This window comes from Erinaceus europaeus, chromosome 14 (assembly GCF_950295315.1).
Source record: "Erinaceus europaeus chromosome 14, mEriEur2.1, whole genome shotgun sequence".
In the NCBI taxonomy this organism is placed as follows: domain Eukaryota; kingdom Metazoa; phylum Chordata; class Mammalia; order Eulipotyphla; family Erinaceidae; genus Erinaceus; species Erinaceus europaeus.
The window spans coordinates 45,740,056-45,761,823 of NC_080175.1; the positions used below are offsets into that span (position 1 = coordinate 45,740,056).

The window sequence follows — 21,768 nt, forward strand, 5'->3', positions numbered from 1 at the left end:
CTCCCTCTTTTTTTTTTTTTTAAATGATAGAAAGTGAAAGAAATAGCACAGCCCTGCTTCACTGCTAGTGAAGCTTCTCCCCTGCAGGTAGAGACTGGGGGCTTGAACCTCGGTCCTTGCACATGGTAACAGAAGTACTACTCTATCGGGTGTGCCACCACCCGGCCCCCAGCATGTTGCTATCTGGAAAGACAGAGTTGCTGGTCACTGTGCACGTAAGTATTTTTATTAACAGTTTATTGTCTGTTTCTGCTCTCATTTTCACATTCCAGTCCTGTGTTCTGTTAAGTCTTCCAAGTCTCCTTTTGGTAAAATAAATAGAGATAAATGAGCCTTCTGGGGGAGCTCTGTGAGCCCTGGTTTGGTTCACTTCATGATTGAGTTTTCGCATCAGACACCAAGGGCAGAGCAGGATGGGTGCCTAGAGCTGAGGGCAATCTGGCATGGAAGGTTCTGGGATCTGGCCTGGAAGCCACAGCTCACCGCAGTCAGAGTACACTGCGGCCTCATGTGTTCCCTCCCGGGCTCCCCCAGGACCTGGCTTGAGCAGCCATGCAGCTGGTGGGGACAATGGTCACCTTCTGGCCCTGCCTGCCCAGCCCTCAGATGCTGGGCACAGCCCCCTAAGGGGGGATGCCAGGGCTGGCCTGAGGAACCCCAGGTACCCACCACAGTCCTAGCCCATACCCCCAGTCACTACAGGAACTAGGTGACCCACTGCCCTTCCCTGTGGATAATCCTGATTCCCAAGGGGAAAAAAAAACTTTAAAAAATAATCATCATTCTGGTTTGTTCTCCAAGGTTGTGTCTGGTTCCTAGCACATCCTGGGTGCCAGCTGTGCCTAACGGGGGACCAGCACCAGGGACCCTGGTTCCTTGATCTGGTCAGTGGCTGTGGGGCAGCACAACCTGCGCCATGCGTGTGTCCAGTATGAGGGGTGTTGGGAGCGTGAGCCCTCAGGCTTGATGAGTGTACACACGTGTGGCCCGGGCACATGCATGTGTGCTGTGCCGGGTGTGAGTAGCAGACGGGGCCTGAGGTAGTGGAGCAGAACCTCGTACCCATGTCCCACCTGCCTGAGCTGGGGGAGGGCTGGTGTGCAGGATGGGGGGGCTCATGAGGATCCGTGGGTGTCCCCACCAACATGCCAGCTTGGGCCAGGCACCTGTGTCGTTTCTTGCCCTGTCTGAGTGCGCTGCCCACTGGCACAGGGAATGTGGGTATCCCCAGGCAGGGCTGCATGTCCTCACAGCTGGTGACGCAGCCGAGTGCCTGCTGGCCAGTCCCCAGGATGACTGAGTGGGAGGCAGCTCCCCTGTGGCCTATGGACAATCAGATGAGCCTCCCATTCCATCAGTCCCCATAGCAGGTAGAGAGATCTGAGCCCGGCAGCTGTATCCTTGGCAGGGGCCCAGCCCTGGGCTTCCTGGGTGGCACAGCAAAGACAGACAGACAGATGGCAGGGCTGCCATGGGCCCTTAGTAGCCAAGGTGGGGCCAGTGTTGAGGGAGGCATAGGGAGGCTGGCAGTGCTGCGCCAGCTATCTGATGCGCTTCTCCACCGAATACACGGAGATGTAGTAGTCATTGCTGCCCACGGCCAGGTGAGGCTGCAGAGAGAGAGAGAGAGAGAGAGAGAGAGAGAGAGCTGAGTGGCTGCCTCCTGGGTGCAGCCAGCAGTGGGGTGGGGACAGCAGTGGGGCAAGGGATAGTGTGGAGGGGACAGCAGTGAGGCAGGGGACAGCAGTGGGGCAGGGGACAGCAGTGGGACAGGTGACAGCAGTGGGGCAGGTGACAGCAGTGGAGCAGGAGACATCTGTGGAGCAGGGGACAGCAGTGGGGTGAGGGATAGCAATGGGGTGGGGATAGCAGTGGGGCAGAGACTGCAGTGGGGTGGGGACAGCACTGTGGCAGGGACAGCAGTAGGCTGGAGATATCTGTGGGGCAGTGACAGCTACCCCTGACTCTGGGGAAGATGGTAGATGCCAGCAGCCTCCCATCCCTCTACTGAGCACTGCCCCTGCTCCCCAATATCTGAGCTGCAACAAGCAGCACAGCACCCCTGTTCCTGTGCCCACAGGAGGGGGGCAGGGAGCCCAGAGATGATCCTGGGTGTGAGTGGGGTTCAAATGGGTCATGGGACTGCAGAGACTGGGCACCCTGGGGTGGCCAGTTTGATGAGGCTGGTCCCCAGCCCCCACACACTCACCCAGTGGGGATGGAAGGCCAGGCAACTGATGGCGCCTACACGCTGGCCCATGAAGCCGTCGTAGTACTTGATGTTGTTGATGAGCTCACCACTGCCACTGTACACAGCCGTGAACTGGTTCATGGAGCCACTGGGGATGGGGGGTGGGGACAGGGCCTTAGCAATTCTACAGGGCAGGGGGGCTGTGGGCGGGGGGGGGGGCTGCATGCAGAGAGAGGAGTGGGTATGTCTTTGGCGGCGGGGACGCGTGGGGACCTCTGGGAGGATTCAGGGATGTGCCCCAGGCATGGTTTGGTTCCCCCCAGCCCCCTGCCGCCTGTGTGAGTCTGGGACACTGGATGCTGTGGGGAGGGGGAGGCACGTACCAGGCGATCAGGTTGGCCTGGGGGTGGATGTCCAGGGCCGTGAGCCCCTTCACGATCTGCAGGACGTTCACAGACTCTGGCATCCGGGGGTCGAAGAAGCGTACGTCCCCGTTGACACTGTGGAGGTCTGAGTGAGTTCCCCACCCTGGGGTTGCTGCAGCAGGAAGGGGGCAGCCTGGGCCAGGGAGCAGCCTCTGCTGCGTGCACTGCAGCCAGACCCCTCTCCCCCCTTCAGGAGTGATGCTCTGCCTGTAGGGGTGCTTGGTGGCAGCGACAGCGGCCCCTCCCCTTGTAAATCCCATTCTGCCATCCCTTTAATGGGTGCATAAATATCCAACTCTCAGCATAGGGCTTAGCAGGGGCCTGGGGGTTGATGGTAGGCTGGGGGGGGGGAGCCTGTCCCAGGGCAGCCCCCACCTGCATCCCTGCAGGGGGGCAGGGAGAGCAGGGGCACAGTGTGCTGGCCCCACAGGACTCTGACCTTTCAGGCTAGCCCTGGAGCAGGAAGGAATTACAGCCCTGAAATGCCACTGATTCCCAGCTGTTGAAATGCCAGGACATGTTTAAGGGGCAGTGAGTGTCTGCCTAGCAGACAGACACTCAGGGACAGTGGGGCCTCTTACCTTACGCTCATGATATGGCCCTCAGGGCGTTTCTGCAGGTAGGCCTTCACCACCCAGGCTGTGTGCTCGCGGTAGGTCATGACGCGACTGTGTGTGTGGGGGGACATGGCTCAGAGGAAGGGCTGAGTGGGGTGGGAGGGGTGTCTGGGGGGGAGGTGAGGGACCTTACCACTCGCTGAGTGCCATCCTGCGGTCATAGACTCGGACAGAGCCGTCACCCAGGCCAGCCACGATGAGGGAGCGCTGGGGGTCGCAGGACAGGCTGGTAACGCAGCTGTCGGCGCCTGTGGGGATGTCCTGGGGGAGACACAGCACCCTGAGCCTGTGGGTAGGCCCCCCACGCACCCCAGATCTCCTCATGAGCCCAGACCAGCTCACAGGGTCTCCCTGCAGCTGATGCTGCAAGGCCTGCATGATGGACAGATAGAAGAGGGGATCCCGGAATCAGGACCAGCCAGGCTGGAGTGTGCGTGTATGACTCCAGCCCTAGGGGGAGAGGGAACCCCTGCTAGGGCTCAGTACCTCCTTGGCCAGGGGTCCTTGAGGGAAGAATAGCTGTGACCTGTGCGCCCCCCCCCCAACACACACACACACACACACACACACACACACACACACACACACACACACACACGGTGAAGGTGTGCACTCGGCAAATCTCTACCAGCCTGGCCTGGGTTCAACGCCATGGCCAACACCCCCATACCCACGTCCCATTGCACCTCCTTCCCGGGACATCCTGGGCACAATGAACATGGCCCCTAACTGAAATAAAAGCTGAGACTGAAAGCTCTTTGAAAAGCACGGGGCCCAACATTAATCACTTTAATTTAAAATATTTTCTACCCACTACTTTCAGATACTCATTAATTTGCACAGATAAAGTAATATTTGAGAGTAATTAGCGTCAGCAGAGGTTTAATTATGCAGTGGTGTGGGGTCAGTATACCGTGAGAGATGTGCGATGGCAGAATTGGCTTCTGCTGTCCCGATCTGTCCCTGCCCAGCCTCACTGCAGAGCCCCTGTGGCTGAGGCTCAGCTACTGACAACCCCCCCACACACACACCAGGGGTTTGCTGGAGTCTTGGGGTGCACCCTGAGGTACCTACCTGAACCTTCATCTCCCGGTCTGTGTCCCACACCCGCACGATACGCACGTCCCCGGAGCTCATGAGGAGGCCTGTTTCCTGCTCCCAGTCCACCACCATGCCGGCTCCTGGAGACACAGAGGACACAAGGTCAGGCCACATGGAAGCACTTGGTGAGCAGCGCTGGGACCTGTGGCCGGAGACTGCCCACTTGAGGTGGGACAGTGGGGAGGTGTCTCCAGGCCTCACACACAGAACAGAGCACAAGAGAGGAACCGGGCCCCACCACCGGGGAACAGCAGCTGCTGTTTCGTCAGTTTTGCTTTTAAAAAAATTCATCTCAGGACCAGGGAGGTAGGTGGCTTGGTGGCAGGATACCTGCCTTGTATATGTGAAGCCCCAGGTCCGAGCCCTGGTACCACCTGAGAACAATGAAGCTGTACTCTGGTCTTTTGTAAAAATATTATTTAAATCTTTATTATTTTACTTTTTTTTTTGCTTCCAGGGTTATTGCTGGGGCTCAGTGCCTGCATCATGAATCCACTGTTCCTGGAGGCCATTTTTTCCCCCTTTTGTTGCCCTTGTTGTAGCCTTATTATGGTTATTATTGTTATTGTTGATGTCATTCGTTGTTGGATAGGACAGAGAGAAATGGAGAGAGGAGGGGAAGACAGGGAGAGAGAAAGACCTGCAGACCTGCTTTACTGCCTGTGAAGCGACTCCCCTGCAGGTGGGGAGCCAGGGGCTTGAACTGGGATCCTTCCACTGGTCCTTGTGCTTTGTGCCATGTGCACTTAACCCGTTGCGCTACTGCCCGGCCTCCTATTGTTCTACTTTTAAGAGAGAAAAAGGAGACCAAAGTATCATTCCAATATTATGATGCTCTATTTGATTGTCTTATTTTTTTATATTAAATTTATTTACTGGACAGAGACAAACTGAGATGGGGAGAGAAGATAGAGAGGGAAAGAGATAAGACACCTGCTGCTCTGCTCTTGAAGCTCCTCCCCTATAGGACCCTGGGGGGCTTGAACCTGGGTCTCTATTGGGTGTGCCATCATCATCTGTCCACTACCTCCAGTCTTCTTATTATATTGTGTTGGGGATTAAACCTGAACTTCATATATGGGCTATGTGACTCAAGGATCCCCTTGTCCCAGTTTTTAAATGTCTTAAAAGTTGTCTTGAAGCTTTTTTAGGGGGCTGGGTGGTAGCGATGTGGGTTAAGCACATATGGCACAAAGTGCTTGGACTGGCATAAGGATCCCACTTTGAGCCCTCAGCTCCCCACCTGCAGGGGAGTCACTTCAGCTGGTGAAGCAGGTCTTTCTCCGTCTCCCCTCCTCTCTCCATTTCTCTCTGTCCTATCCAACAACAACAGCAATGACAATAATAATAATAATGACAACCACAAGGGCAACAAAATGGGGAAAATGGCCTCCAGGAGCAGTGGATTCATAATGCAGGCACCGATCCCCTGCAATAACTCTGGCAAGAAAAGGAAACATTTTAAAATGAAAACTTTTTAATTGTTTTACTGTATTTACTTGATATAGACAGAAAGCGAGAGAGAAGGGGGATTGAGAGAGAGACCTGCAACACTGCTTCATTGCTCATGAAACTTCCCTTCTGCAGGTGGGGATGGAGGGCTTGAACTTGGGTCCCTGCACACTGTAATATGTGTGTTCAACCAGGTGTGCCACTGCCTGGTCCCTTAAAAATTTTTTTTAAAAAGCTCTCTGTACATCCCATGGCAATGATGCTTTTATTTATTTATTTATTTTTTAATTATTTATTGGTTGGAGACAGCCAGAAATCGAGAAGGAAGGGGGACAAAGAGGAGAGAGACAGAGAGACACCTGTAGCCTTGCTTCACCGCTCATGAAGTTTTCCCCTGCAGGTGAGGACCAGGGGCTCAAACCTGGGTCCTTGTGAACTGTAACATGTGCTTAACCAGGTGCGCTACAGCCCAACCCCCCAATTTTTTTAAAAGAAATTATTTAATGAGAGAGCACCAGAGTATCACTCTGGCACATCTGGTGTTGGGGACTCATGTCTGCTGGGCCAGTCATGAGCAGAAAGGAATGGACCCCAAGCCCACCACACACAGCCCCACTTGGGACTCCCATATGGTGTCAGGGATCCATACATATGCAAGGTGTGTACTCTACCTCCTAAATCACTTCTCAGTCTCCCCCCGTTTTTAAAAATGTTTTATTTATTTAGCTTTTGATTATTTTTAATAGCTACTAAGTTTATTACTGTGGCTCGGTACCAATACTTAGAGTAAACCATTCCTGGTGGCCATTTTTTAAATTTTTAATAAGAGAAAGATATCACTCTTTTACATAATTATGCTGTCTCCCCAGCCCCTACTTTTTTTTTTTATACATTAAAAACAATTTATAAAATCACTTTATGGAGGAAATGTTGGTTTACAGAATTGTCTTGTTTGGAGTCCAGTTCTACATCTCCCCAAGATGGTGACATCATCTTCTACCACAGGGCACTGGGTCCCCAGCCCCCCCACAATACCCCATTCCTTTCTGAGTTCCCAGGTGATCTCTGTGACAGACTACAGTCTTCTGAGGATTCACCCTCTGCCTTGTTTTCAGAGCCCATCAGTGAGTGAGACTGTGGTATTTGTCATCCTTTGGGCTTATCTTGCTCAACATGACTTCTGCTTTCTTCCTTGTTGTGGCGAAGGTTTCATCATTTCTCACAGCTGTGTGGTACTCCACTGTGCATCTGTGCAACAGCTGCTTAACTACCCACCTGCTGCTGGGCACCTGGAAACAGGTGTGTGCCTGGGTCTGTTCAGATTCCTGCCTGGGCTCTTCAAAGAGATGGCAGGAGAGGAGTTGCCAGATGAGCTGGCAGCCTCCTGTTTCATGGTCTGGAGAATCTGCAGGCTGCTTCCCAAGGGCGGTGGCTATCTGCATCTATATCCCCGGCAGGTAGGAGTCTCCTGTCTTCCCTGTCCTCACCAGCACTTGCTGCTTCTGTTCTTCTCATGGCGACTGTCCTCACAGGCATCTCCCACTGGTCTTGAATGGCATCACCTCCCTGCTTTTAATTTTTTTTTTTTTTGCCTCCAGGGCTATTGCTGTGGTTCAGTGCCTGCACATGAATCCGCTGTTCCTGGTGGCCATAGTTTCCATTGTTGTTGGATAGGACAGAAAGAAATCAAGAGGAGGGGAAGACAGGGAGAGAAAAAGATAGACATCTGAAGATCTGCTTCAGTGCTTGTGAAGCACCCCCCTGCAGGTGGGAGCTGGGGGCTCGAACTGGGATCATTGTGTAAGTCCTTGCACTTCATATTATGTGTGCTTAACCCAGTGCACTACTGCCTGGCCCCCTGCTTTTTACATCTTAAGTGAAATTCCAGTGAACACTCTGCTTGTGGGCTTTGTCCCAGCTGGCCTTGACCCTAAGCTGGGAACATCTGCTGTTCTCAGGGCATCCCGGGTCTGAGTCTTCTCTCTGGGAGCTGACCTCGATGCCAAGACTTTGGCTAAGGATGCTGCCTCAGACCATAGACCATCTTGGAGTTGTTGCCAGCTTTGTGGGTCACAGCAGCCCAGCAGCTCTGTGAGGTGGTCCCAGAGAACACAGCAGAATGTGTCAGTGGCCCCTATGGCTTGGCCTGCAGCAGCCTGTGTCTGGACTCCATGACTAGAGCTCCACAGAAGCTCACTGCTCCCAGTCTCTGCTGCCATCCTGCTCTTGGCTTCTGCTAGGGCTGGGCCCCGAAGTTCTTTCAATGGGCCATGTCCCTGTTTTAGGCAAAGTGGGGTCTTGACAGGGCACGTAGCGGTCACTGTGCACCCTACCAGCTTTGCCCTGACTGTGGTGGGCTGTCTCCTCCCAGGCCATCTGTGTGGCAGCTCTCAGCCCTGCGAGTGTCCACCAGCACCCTCTGCAGACAGGCTCCAGGGCGAGGTGAGGAAGGGAGTGTCCTGGGCAGATTCCTAAGCACCAGAAGCTTCAGGAACCTTACATCCCTTCAGAAAAAGTCCAGGAAAGAGTGTGGTATGGGGAGTCAGTTTGTGATGAGAATGTTTTGCATCCTGCTAACAGGAAGTGGGGGGGTGGGGGCACTGCCTGTCAGGGGACAGCCAATCTGGCATGGGAGGGGAGGGGCTGGACCATATCACACACACCCCACTGGTGATGCCCAGCTCTTTCCAGGGAAGCTGAATCATTGGGAGATGGGGTGAAAGCAAAGGGGACATGACTCTCCTGCTGACCATGACCAGCAGAAGGGTGAGAACTGACTCCTGTGACGTCAGTAGTCATCACCACGATGGCCATTTCCGGCACCTGTGTACCACTGCTTCCTGTTGGCCAGTCAGCAGAGCCTCTCTGGAGTGCCTCCAGGGTGTCTTCCTGCTCACTTCCTTGTGCCTGAGCCCACAGGGGTATCAGGGAGATCAGGGGAGCCTGATATTCCTCTTGAACTGAGAGAGGTGGCTGACATCCCCCATGGCCCTGCTCCTTAGTTATGGGCTGTGCTGGCCAAGCAAAGGGGCACCTCATACGCAGCCCTGCCCCCTCCCCAACTTCACTGTCCAGGGGCCTCAGGATGGGAGTTTGGGTCTCTTTCCTTTACCCCTGGGGGATTCTTCATGAGCGATGAAGCAGGTTTGCAGGTATTTTTCTCTCTCTCCTTCCATCTTCCCCTCTCCTTTCAGTTTCTCTCTGTCCTGTCCAATACTTTTTTAAAAGCTCAGTATGCTTCATTTCAGACTGTGTCCAGAGATGTCAGGCATGGAATATCAACCCTTCAGCCTCATTACTCGGGTGAGACCTTTCCTTTCATGGGATTCTCTAATTCCATTCCAGGTGGTTCACTTCCTAACAAAGTCCCAAAACCTACATATAGACTAGGTCCCATGAGATAGGGCATATGTTCACATGTATCCATAAATTAGGGCAAAATATATACCTGAAAGCAAAAGTACACAATTATCTACAGTGAGTCAGTATGAAGTTCATAATGAAATAGTATCTACTTAGACTTAGCTACCCTCCTCACCTATTACACTTCCCTCAGTCACTCCAAAGCTAACCTTATCAAAGCAAGGACTACAAAAGCTGAGTAAGGGCAAGAGACTGGCATACTTTAACAATGACTAGTCACTATCAGGCCACCATCAGCTGGGGCCCTATTCGGGGAGTCCTGAGATTCCCAAACAGACATGATGGGCCTAGACCTTGAATAAATCCCTCTCCATTGTTACTGGTCATCTATACCAGGAACAACAAAACAGACCTCTTTGTGACCCCCATAGGACCTTGCCCTCAACTTGGATCAACAACGGTAGAGAATGTTCCATCCTCCGAAGGGAGGATGGACAACATACTCTATGCTCCACCTGAGGAAGATGGGTCCTGAAATTGGGGCAGCTTGGAATGTTCCTACTGATGACCACAGAATGTGAGCTCAGATCTACAGGGATGTAGATCTACAGGTCACATAGGCTTCTAAGCTGAATATGGGCCCCAGATTACATCAAATAGATGGGGTTTACAGTCAACAATATTTATACACCTTTCCCATATTTGGGAGCTACTCCCTTCCCTGATCCAGCTTTCTGGTCCTTTTTCCAGCCTTTTTCATCTCCCCAGAGAATAACTAGGATCCACCTGCATATTAGATTTTAGGCTTCGGAAAACAAACAAACAAAAAACTAGTATAGCCACAGGCCCTTTGGAATATAACTAAAATAGGCCTACTAGCTATCTATAGAACGGAGACCTCCCCCAACTCTTCATCTGCACTACTCTAGCCTTTAGGTTCATGATTAGTCAACAACTTGTTTGGCTTTATATGTTGACTCTCTTTTTCAGCCACCAGGTTCCAGATGCTAGCATGAACCAGACTTCCCTGGACAGACAACCCCACCAGTGTGTCCTGGAGCTCCACTTCCCCAGAGCCCTGCTCTGCTAGGGAAAGAGAGAGACAGGCTGGGAGTATGAATCGACCTGTCAACACCCATGTTCAGCAGGGAAGCAATTACAGAAGCCAGACCTTCCACCTTCTGCATCCCACAATAACCTTGGGTCCATGCTCCCAGACGGTTAAAGAATAGGAAAGCCAGGGGTTGGGCGGTGGTGCAGCGGGTTAAGAGCACGTGGCGCAAAGCGCAAGGACCAGCATAAAGATCCCGGTTTGAACCCCCAACTCCCTACCTGTAGGGGAGTCGCTTCACGAGCGGTGAAGCAGGTCTGCAGGTGTCTTATCTTTCTCCTCCCCCTATCAGTCTTCCCCGCCTCTCTCCATTTCTCTCTGTCCTATCCAACAATAATGACATCAATAACCACAATAGTGTTAAACAACAAGGGCAACAAAAGGGGAAAAAAAGAATAGGAAAGCTATCAAGGGAGGGGATGAGATACGGAGCTCTGGTGGTGGGAATTGTGTGGAGCTGTACCTCTCTTATACTATGGTTTTGTCAGTGTTTCCTTTTTTATAACTAATAATAATTTAAAAAGCTCAGCCAGACATTTCTTTCTGTCAGCAATTCAAACAGGGACAGAGGCCTTAAGACTTGGCACAATGTTCTGAGACATTTCCTTTAGAAAGCTCAGCAGAGGGGCATGGGTGGCCTGCCTGGTTGAGCACACACCACGTGCAAGGACCCAGGTTTGAACCCCTGCTCCCCACCTGCAGGGGGAAGTTTCACAAGTGGTAAAATAGGTCTGCTGGGGTCTCTCTTCCTCTCTATCTCCCCTCCTTGACTGTCCTATCAAATACAATTCAAAGGAGGGGGGGGAAAGGAAAAATAGCCTCTGGGGGCAGTGGATTAGTAGTGGCTACAAGGAGCCCCAGTAATAACCCTGGGAATGAAAGAAAGTGGGGATTGGGCAGTAGCACAGTGGGTTAAGCACACGGATTCTTGTTTGAGCCCCCGGCAGGGGAGTCGATTCACAGGTGGTGAAACAGGTCTGTAGTTGTCTATCTTTCTCTCCCCCTCTCTGTCTTCCCCTCCTCTCTCCATTTCTCTCTGTCCTATCCAACAACAATGACATCAATAACAATGATAATAACCACAACAACTATAAAAAAAACAACCAGGTCAACAAAAGGGAAAAAATAGCCTCCAAGAGAAGTGGTTTCGTGGTGTAGGCACCAAGCCCCAGCAATAACCTTGGAGGCGAAAAAAAGAAAGAAAGAAAGCTCAGGATAGAAAAAGAGCTTTAGCTCATGGAGTGTCCTGGGCTAGGAGTGTGGGAAATGGGTGGGGACTGGATAGTGGCTTCTGTGGAGGTTAACCCCCCACCCCTGCTATGAGTGTGTCTTTAGAGGATGCTGTGGGTACCCAGGAGAGAAGGCACAGTGGGGCAGCATGGAGCTGAGGGCCTGCAGGGTGAGGGTCCAGAAGATGCCCAATGTGGCAGGGGCCATGGACACTTCTGGTGAGGCTTCTTCCTCTTGCCACCTCCCCTCCCCTCCCCCCAGTCAGACCTTCATGCTTACTCCTAGTGCTCTTGTCCACAGGGGACCATGGGGATGTGTGAGAAGGGACTGAGCAAGAGCGACTGCTTTGAACCTCTGCTGTCATGGGGGCAGAACAGTGCTAGGTGCCAGAGCCTTAGCTGGCACACAGTTGAGAGAGGATGGCACTCCCTCACAGCCCTCCCCCAGCACAGGTGAGGGGACAGCATGCCCCTCCCCCTTAATGCATTCCCCCCCACCTTGAGCATAGATGAGAGGAGAACATTCCCCCCTTTGAACACAGGTGAGAGAGGACGGCACCCGCCCTTAAGCACAGGTAAGAGGATGGCACAAACCCCTCACCCCCTGAGGTGAGGACAGCATGCACTCACCTCCCTGCTTACTGTGGTCAAGATAGATCGAGACCTTTCTGGGCAGACCTGGGAGGAAACGGGTGATAGGTGTGAGGGGGGGTCAGCTGGGCATTGTCAGCTATGCCACACTGGCTAGGGCGGGTTAGAGGAGTGTCTGCACAGATGGAGGTGCAGCCAGGAGCAGGCACTGGAAACCAAGGGCACAGGGCCCTTGACTGGAGGACCCAGCCAGGTTCCCCAAGCCCCAGCCTTGGTGTCAACACAGGGGCAAATGGACAAGCTGGCGCTCTCAAGTCCAGGAGCTCAGCCAAATGGGGGTTGGAGAACACTGGCCCATCACCAGCTCCACATCCGGGGTCAGTACACATGACACTGCAGACACACACGTGCAGAGGGTGAAACACACACAGGTCTGTCGGTACACACGTGAGCGTGCACATGCCAGCCAGAGGGCTGGATCCCTGGGAGCCCCAGCACACACTTGCAGATACCTCCAAAGCAGGGCCCTTCTGCTCCACAGACCAGAGCAGCCCTTCAAACACATGACACCTGGCAGAAAGCGCACACATCACCATGCTTGAGGCCCTGGGTTCAAGCCCCCACTTCACACCTGCAGGGGGGCAGCTTCACGAATGGTAGAGCAGAGTTGCAGGTTTCTATCTCACCCTCCCCTCTCAATTTCTGACTTAGCAAAAGGATAATGAATGAAAAAAAATCACACCCACAGTCCAGGCAGCCACATGGAGCAGGGTGCACACACTCGGCTGGAAGCCTCCTGGGAGGTGGTGGCTTCTGACCGTGCAGGCACAATAGGACTGCGGGAGCTTCTAGAAGTTTCCTTCCAACACCAGGCCAAGTCCAGGGCCCCACTGAGCTTGTTCTGAGACACTGGGTGGGGTGGGCAGGGGTAAGCTAGATTTGGAGGGCTCCCTTTCTGCCCCCCCACTACTCTGGGAAAACCACAGTGCTGCACTGGGTGCTGTGCTCAGAGCGAGACTTCCTGGGAGTCAGACACTGCCCAGTGCCATGGCTATTGTCTCTCACACTCATGTCTCTCTGGAATCTCTCTCCATCTCATTCTACTGTAAGAGATGGTGCACACACACTACTGGCAGTGCTCCCCATCACAGTGGGCTCTCGGGAAGCAATTTTTTTGGGGGTGGTGTTCAAAAGCTGCTTCTAGACTTTTGACTGCCTGAAGTTGGGGTTTTCAGCACCTCCAGTGCACATTATTCACAGGGCAGCTGTGTTATATGTAGAAGGTGTCCTAGGACTTCTCCACCTGTTATATCAAGGTTAGGGTAGAGTCCTAGCTCTGTCTCTAGAGCTTCAGGACTGGCTCTGCAGCAGATGCTGACAGGCAGAAGGGGACTGGGATCACTGGAGGCTGGAGTGTGGGTGCAGAAGGAGTTCCTCTAGGTACCCCAGGGCCTCAGCTACCCTTCCTTCCTGCTCACCATTAGAACAACCTGTCCCTCACTTAAATGGTGGCCTCTTTAGTCACTGCCAGGCCACCCCATCACCTGGAGCCCAAGTCAGGGAATCCTTAGAATCCCCATAGATATGATGGGCCTAGAATTTTAACAGACCCCTCTTCATCATCACTGGTCACTTTTATTAGGAATGTCATCAAAAGCCCTCCTGTGAGCCTTTCTAGTACATTGCCCTCACTATGAAGTAGCATGCTCTCTATGAAGTAGATTGCTCCACTCCGAAGGGAGGCTGGGACAATCTACCCTGTCACTCAAGGAAGACTGGTCCTGAAATGAGTGCAGCCTAGAATGTTGTCAGCTGTGACTATGGACTTTGAATTCAGACTGAGGCTCCTGTGCTAAATGAATATAGATGGGCCCTGGGTCAGATTGATGTGGTAAACAGTTAACTGTATTTACATATTCTCTTCCAGTTTGGGAACTACTCTTTGCCCTAATCCAACTTTCTAGCCCTATTCTCAACTCTGACTATATCTTCCCAGACAATATTTTTAGCCCACCTCTATGATGCCCCCCTAGGAACATACCTAAAATAGACTTCCTAGTTTCTTTTTTTTTAACTTTTAAAAAATATTTACTTATTTTCCCTTTTGTTGCCCTTGTTTTCTATTTCTGTTGTAGTTATTGTTGTTATTGATGTCATTGTTAGATAGGACAGAGAGAAATGGAGAGAGGAGGGGAAGACAGAGAGGGGAAGAGAAAGACTTGCAGACCTGCTTCCGCCTGTGAAGCAACTCCCCTGTAGGGGGCGGGGGGGGGGGGGAGCCAGGGGCTCAAACTGGGATCCTTAGGCTGGTCCTTGCACTTTGAGCCACCTGTGCTTAACCCTCTGCACAACTCCCCAACTTCCTAGTTTCTTACCACCCTATACTTACCTGCTGTATTCCTGCTTTCTGGTTCCTATTTATTAAACATTTTGTCCTGCCTCATAACTTACTGCCTTTCAGTTGCAGATGCTACTCTGATTCCATCCAGAACTTCCTGGGCAGACAACCTCATCAGTGTGTCCTGGAACCTCACCTTTCTAGAGCCCTGCCTCACTAGAGAAAGATAGAAACAGGCAGGGGGATATGGATCCATCTGCCAATGCCCATGTTCAGAGGAAAAGCAATTATAGAAGCCAGAACTCCTACCTTCTGCACCCCAAAAGTAATTTTTTTCCATACTCCCAGAGGGGGGTAAATGTTTGGGGAAGATGACCAGAGGGTTCTGAAACTCAATTTTATCAGGGCCCAGAGACAGAAGAGGAAAAAAGGAAAGACATTTAAAAAAGTAGTGGTGTAGCTGTGACTTAGAAAGGAATAGAAGGGGGGCTGGGTGGTAGTGCAGTGGGATAAGCGCATGTGGCGCAAAGTGCAAGGACTGGCATAAGGATCCCAGTTCGAGACCCCAGCTCCTCACTTGCAGGGGAGTTGCTTCATGGGTGGTGAAGCAGGTCTGCAGGTGTCTATCTTTCTCTCCCCCTCTCTGTCTTCCCCTCCTCTCTCAATTTTTCTCTGTCCTATCCAACAACAATGACAACAATAATAGTAACAACAACACCAATAAACAACAAGGAAGGGCAACAAAAGGGAAAAAATGGACTCCAGGAACAGTGGATTTGTAGTGCAGGCACCCAGCCCCAGCAATAACCCTGGGGCAAAAAAAAAAAAAAAGAAAAAATGTTGGTATGCATGAGACCCCTTCTGTTTCATTTGGTTTAAATCCCCCCTGCTTAACACTATTCTATTTACATAACCACTGCATTCTATTTACATAACCACTGTTAACAAGCACCACCCTCCCTCCAGGGCATTGGTGGTTCAGTGATAGGATTCTCGCCTGCTCCGCCCCCGTTGTCACACTCTGATTTTCACCAGTCACTTTTCTCTCCACCCTCTCTATGTCACATCCTGTTTCCACCCTACTTGGCAAGTATATATAAAGACAGCATTGTGAGTTTTACTTTACCTTGAGTTTAGCTTAGCTCGGCTTAGATTGTGCTGCGTCCTGCATGAATAAAGAGATACTGCCTACAGCTCAACCATGAGTCCCTGGTCGTCTGTTACCCGCCCGTGAAGCCAGCCCGGCGAAAACAACAGAAAAAAAAAAGAAAAGAAAAGAAAGAAAGGAATAGAAGGCAGGACTGTAGAAAACGTGGGCAAATATATATACATATAAATACAGACAGGTAATTATAGGAATAGTAGTGAACCCCTATCCGTGACCTTGGAAGAACCACTGCGGTTTCCAATAGAAGGACTCTGGTGGTGGAAATGGTGTAGAAGTGTACCTGTTATTTTGTGAATGACTAAAAACAAAAGCCCCCCCAGCCTGTCCCCTTCCAAAAGCATTGAGGAAACTCTGTCAGCCACCATATTGGAAGGGAGGGTTTGGGAGAAATATCTGCTTGGTAGAAGCAAGTGCCAGTCCAGCTGCCCTGCTGCTGACCAGAGAGGGCCCAACCCCAGGGGGTTGTTCTGGGGGGACGTGCTGGCCAGTCCACTGACTTCAGTTCCCTCTTTCCAGATGGACTCTCTTCCACACCCCTACACTCCATTCTCCCCTCTGCAGACTGCTCTTTGCTAAAAGGCAGCGAACCACAGCATCACTCTGGGGCTCGGACTTGGGACCTCGTGCTTCAAGTCTGGCACCCTACCCACTATCCCCCTCCCAGACTCCCACTCTCTCCTCTAGAACTTCAGGGCATACCCCACAACCTCCCCCTCAGGAATCTGTGGGGTGGAGTTGAAGACTGACAGCCTGAAAGTACACATGCAGCTGCAAGATGAATATGCACTGCATAGCCCGGGTGGAGCCTCACTGAGATCCCCTACAACCCCACTCTTGCCTAGTCCTCAGCTTGACTCTACTCTGTGTGGGCTGTGGAGGGGGGCTGGGGATCCAGGAGAGGCCTGATGTCCTGGGGGTGAGATGCTGAGGGGTTGGGGAGGGGGTTCCCAGGCACCTGCTCCCAGATGGGGCATCTGTGGTGTGGGGTGCAGGGGCAGTGGGGCCCATGTAGAGGCCAGGCTTTCACGTAACTGGAAAAGGTGGCTCAGAGGTAGGGGACAGTCTGCAGCCACCTTCCCTTCAGCTGGATGACTATGTGTGGGGTGCCCCTTGCTGGGAGGGAAGTGTCCTCCCAGCAGACACTGGGCCAGGCAAGTGGTGGTGATGACTGTGTGGTGAGCGGCTATCTGGCATGGCAGACACACTGGGAAAGGGACAAAGACCCAGCACTCCAGATGCTGAGTAGAGGCCAGCTGCCTCCTGTGGCTGAGTCACTCATGCCAGGGGTCTGTGAGGAGGCCCTGGAGGCCCAGCAGAGGCACAGGCAGCATGTAGAGAACCACCCCTCACCTTGGCACCCTGCCCTCTGAGTATATCCCAGTGGAGGTCAGCACTCGGGGTCACCTTTGGCTTCCCCAGGGGGCAGTGGAGGCTACCCAGCCCAGTGCTTCTGTTCCATTTGGGGGGCTCTTCAGAGAACTGAGGGCTGTGTGGGGACTGTCACTGGGAGCAGATGGGGACCCACCTCGGGTGGTTGGCAGCATGTCGGAGAGGCCCTGCCATGCGGTTACCATCTCTGGATTTTTTTCCAAATCAGCGAAATTCTTCCACACCCTGATGGCACCATCATCTTAAGAGAGAAGGGGGGGGGTGTTTCATGACCTGGATGGCATGTAGGAGGTGAGCCTGTCTCAGGGGAAGGCACAGTGAATGTCAAGATGCACTGAGCATGTGGGTGCTGGGTGATAGGCCTGAGTGGGGTTCTGAAGGTACTGATGCAGGGTAGATGAAGGCAGGGGGCAGGGCCCCAGGGTGTCTGGCTGGGCTCCTCCCAACCCTCCCCCACCCCTGCCTCCACCAAAACTGGAGGCCTTTGTTGGTCTTGGAGGAGGGTCTGGGCAGGGAGACAGCTTCACTATGCTTCTGCTGCCCTGGGCCTGGCCCGGCCCTCAGGAAGCTGCCACCCCAAGAGGCCCTGACCTCCCCTGTGAGAGGCAGCCTAAAGGGGCATGGGGCCCGGTCTCACCGGTGGCTGTGAGCAGCAGCGAGCAGTCTTGGCCGTTGAGGTACTCCATGGCAGTGACCCTGGTGTATCGAGGGTTCCCATTGTGGAAGTAATCCAGCTTCTCCCCTTTCTCCCAGTCCCAGAAACTGAGGGAATGAGAAAGAAGTCACGACCCCACCAGGGCAGGGCAGTGGCTCCCATAGACAGGATGAGGGTAGACAGGGGTGCTGGTCACACAGTCCTCTGGCTGTGATCATGATCCAACAGGCAAAAAATGGGTAGAAAGGTGATTTTTGCATCCTGTGTGTGTGACTACAGTAACACAAAGAAAAATAACTAGGAATGGAGGTGTCCACCCTGCCCTGGGGTCTTCCAGATCCTTCCACCTGAGACAGCCTGCAGGATCTCAGATGCTTTGACTCCCAGGAGCTGTGTCTACATGGCATGAGGTGCATAGGCGGAAGAACAGGGCCTACCAGATGCTGTCCTTATCAGCCACGGCCACACAAGGTGTGAAGGGGTGAAACTTGACCACAGAGGGGACACCCGGGTTCCTGTTCAGGAATATCTGGTCATCCAGCCTGGTGACGCCTGCAAGAGATGCACGGACGGCTTCCACACCACATTCCTGTCACCTTGTCTGTGGTGTGGAGTGAAACGGGGGACAGGACAGAGGGGAGCAGAGCCCAGGCCTGGCTGCACAGTGCATCTTCAGTCAAGCTCCTCAGCCATGCACGACAACCAGTAATGCTCAGCCCAGTGCAAGTGTGTCCACTTCTGACTTCAGACCCAGGAGCTGATGGCTTCAGAGCCAAGCTCACTCAGCAGGGCCGAGCTGGTGACTCATACGCTGGGGCTGGGACAGTGTGTCCAATTCTCACTTCTCAAGGCCACTGTCCTAGTGGGTCCTTTCATCTACCGAGTGGACCCCGGGAGGTCACACAAGTGAAGGGGGTATGTGTGCGTTGATCTGCTAGTGCCCCCATTCCCCCCATACATAGCAGCACCAGAATTAAGTTCCCTCTGGGTCCTGAAAATGCATTTGGAGAGAACAATAAAAAGAGGCTAAAGATGCAGTGAGTGTCAAGGTGCACCAAGCATGTGGGTGCTGGGTGACAGGAGGCTCACTCAGCAGCTGGGGTGAATCCCCAAAGGCAGTATACACACAGAGACACTCCTGCCACATGACCACACATCCTAGGAATGACCAGCAGGAGGCTAGTGTGTGCTGGGAGCCCAGCTGAGAGGAGCGACCCCCCCCCCCACACACACACACACACACACACTGCTCCATGCTGGGTCAGGCTGGGGCAAATGAGGAAGTGATATTGGTGTCAGCTGGTGACTTAGGAAAACAGTTTGGGAAGGCAAGGCTGAGACCTGGCTTTGGGTGACAGTGACCAGTGGTTCTTTCAGGACTGGTTGGGGGGGGGTGTTTCAAGTACCACCAGAGGAAGTATTTTATTATTATTTTTTTTTGCCACCAGGGTTATCACTGGGGCTTGGTGCCAGCATGACGAACCCACTGCTCCTGGTGGCCATTTTTTTTCTTTCACTTTTATTTGATAGGACAGAGAGAAATTAGGAGGAAAGCAGAGACAGAGATAGGGGGGAGGGGAGAGAGACACAGAGAGAGAGAGACCTACAGCCTTGTTTCACAGCTTGTGAAGCTTCCCCCCTGCAGGTGGGGAGTGGGGGCTTGAACCCAGGTCCTTGAGCATGGTAACATGTGCACTCAACCAGGTGTGCCTCCACAGGACTGGGGCAGGGGGGCACATTGTCCATGGTGAATCCGGACGGGCCTACATACTCCCTCGGGAAACATGGGAGTGCAGCTCAGTGCTCAGCCCAGCAGGGCACCATCTGGGGTTGCAACCCTGTACCCCATCTGGAGGCCTCCTCAGAGGGCCCCTGCCCTCTCATTTGAGCCTGTGTGGCCTCCTTGGCCAGGCAGCAGGGGTGCAGGGCTATAGGGTCCTGCCTCTGGGATGGGCGGGTGCTTACCCTTCTGGATGAGCTGCTGCGCCTGTTTGCGCACGCGCGTGTTGCGCAGGAACCTCCACTCGCGCTCCTTGCGGATCTGGCTTTCCAGGTCGTGCTCCTCAGGGATCTGGGGGCAAGAGAGACACCAAGACTCGCAAAGAGAAGCACCTTTCCCACAGGGTGGGAGGCAGGGGCCCCCGGAAGTGCCCCTAGCGCCCCGCCTCAGGCAGGGTGCAGCAGCTGTGGCGACCAGTTCTTAGGGTATGTGTTTCTTGGGTGGCCCTGCCCCATGTCTCCTGTGGCCTCCAAAATTCCCAGCATGAGGCCCCGAGTTCGAGCCCTGGCATCACATGTGCCCGAGTGATCCTCTGGTTCTCTCTCTCATGCTAATTAATAAAACTGCAATTAAAAGAGGGTGGGGTTGTGAAGCTGCCGCAGTGGGTGTCAGGAGGTCCTGACCCAGCCCTAGGATCCTGCCACTCTTCCTGCAGGACCAGCTCCCAGGTCTGACTCATTAGTGGGGCGCCCAGGCCACCATCTGCACGCCCCCAGAGAGGTGCTGCTTGCTTCCTGGCCTGGTGTGTGTGTGTCTGTGCATGTGTGCATGTATGGGGCGGAAGAAGGGGGTGCCAAAGCAGCATATGTGTGGCCTGCACGGAGTAAGCAGGGAGCTGGGCTGACATCTGCTCTACTCGGGACAGTCTTATGGGGTACAAAGTACGTCCCCAGGCCTGTGTGTCCTCGGGTAACTCAGGCTTTGAGACCCTGCTGGGAAACCTGGAGTTGTCACACCCCCAAAGATAAGAGAGATGCAGGAGAATGAGGACTCTGCCCCTCTCACCAACAGTGGTTTCCCTGCAAAGTCACGTGTGGTCAGTCGCCTGATTGACCAAAGGAAGACAAACAGGTTCTCTGGGGAAGATGTGGGTGTGTGTGGGTGCACAGTCTACAGAGAGGCCACCTGCAAAGCCAGGACACACAACTGCCCATTTCCCTGGAGCCTGAGCCCACCACCTCCTGGACAATACCTCAGCCACTCACAGATACAGCCCCATGGAACTGCAGGAGACAGGCTGTGGAGCCACCATCGGCCCCATGGGGCAAATGAACCCTCAGAGCTGGCAGGGCAGCAACAGGGAACTGGAAGCTGTGCTGAGAGGGTGGGGCCATGGGAAGGCCAGCAGAAGAAGCGAGGACACAAGAGGCCAGGGGTCTGGGGGCCAGAGGCCACTCAGGACAGTTCCCCCTCTGCATGCTTCTTAACTGTCTATTCTACTCCCCAAACCCACTGCTGGTAATGGAAGGCACTAAGGGAAGGGGAGACAGCCAGAAGCTGTTGAGCCATGTATACAGGAGAGGCCTGGCATTGGCCTGCAGGGCTGCCTGACACCAGGGATGTTAGTGAGTCCTGAAGGTCCCCGAGGAGCATCTGGGGAGGGCAGGTGTTGGCCAGCGCAGGTGTGAGTCCACTGTGAGTCTCTGTGGCTCCCAAATACTCCAGGTGCAGGGAGTGACAGTACAAGCAGGTATGTGACTGCCAAGACCTGAAAACACCAGGCCAGGAATGGGGGAGCCAGGCCCCACAAAGACTTGTGATCTTGATTCTGGATTTCTAGAGGCAGCAACATGCAGTTTCTACCCAGGAAGCCAAGAGTGTTTAGGGACAGGAAGTGAGAACAAAGGTGACTTTTATCCAAAACACATACACAGACACACACACACACACAGACAGACAGACACACACAGTAGTCTTTGCTTGGATGTGGCATTAAAGGTGCTTTTCCCTCCTAACCCAGGCTTTCCTCTGACTCTGGGCCATGCTGAGTTATGCTATGATGAATACCCGTGGATAGATACCATCATACACACAGAGGGAGTTTTCAGATTTCTCACAGAGCGAGGACTGCTGGCTTCCAGGTTGTGCCCATTTGTAATTTTGATGGCTGCTGCCAAATTGCCCAACCCCGAGGCAGTATTTCACCACCCACCCGTGGCATCTGAGAGTTCCCATTTCCCCACGCCTGGGAAGCCAACCTCTCGATAGAATCAATCTTTGAAATTTGTCAACCTGGGAGTGAGAAAAAAAACTGTATTACTCTTGTGATCAGAACAAATCTCCATCTGTCTTTTGAAAGCACATGATCAAGCATTTTAAACACTCTTTCGAGGCAGTGTAAGCTCTGTAGCCAACGGG

General features: G+C 53.1%; 1 protein-coding gene across 3 annotated transcripts in view; it reads right to left on the reverse strand.

Moving 5' to 3' along the window:
* Window positions 1-204: 204 nt before the first annotated feature.
* Window positions 205-21,768, reverse strand: part of RPTOR (regulatory associated protein of MTOR complex 1) — a 352,764-nt gene continuing 331,200 nt past the window's right edge. The window contains exons 25-35 of one of the 3 annotated variants that reach the window (XM_060171821.1): window positions 19,596-19,701; window positions 18,068-18,182; window positions 17,613-17,737; window positions 17,112-17,216; window positions 12,120-12,167; window positions 4,308-4,414; window positions 3,367-3,494; window positions 3,198-3,284; window positions 2,575-2,691; window positions 2,210-2,339; window positions 205-1,610 (exon numbers count right to left, since the gene is read on the reverse strand). In XM_060171821.1, coding sequence (XP_060027804.1) covers window positions 1,542-1,610; window positions 2,210-2,339; window positions 2,575-2,691; window positions 3,198-3,284; window positions 3,367-3,494; window positions 4,308-4,414; window positions 12,120-12,167; window positions 17,112-17,216; window positions 17,613-17,737; window positions 18,068-18,182; window positions 19,596-19,701 — 1,137 coding nt within the window. In that variant the 3' untranslated portion in view covers window positions 205-1,541. Of the gene's footprint in view, window positions 1,611-2,209; window positions 2,340-2,574; window positions 2,692-3,197; window positions 3,285-3,366; window positions 3,495-4,307; window positions 4,415-7,123; window positions 7,428-12,119; window positions 12,168-17,111; window positions 17,217-17,612; window positions 17,738-18,067; window positions 18,183-19,595; window positions 19,702-21,768 lie in introns of those variants that run through there. The other 2 variants (XM_060171822.1, XM_060171823.1) reach the window with 2 other exon arrangements.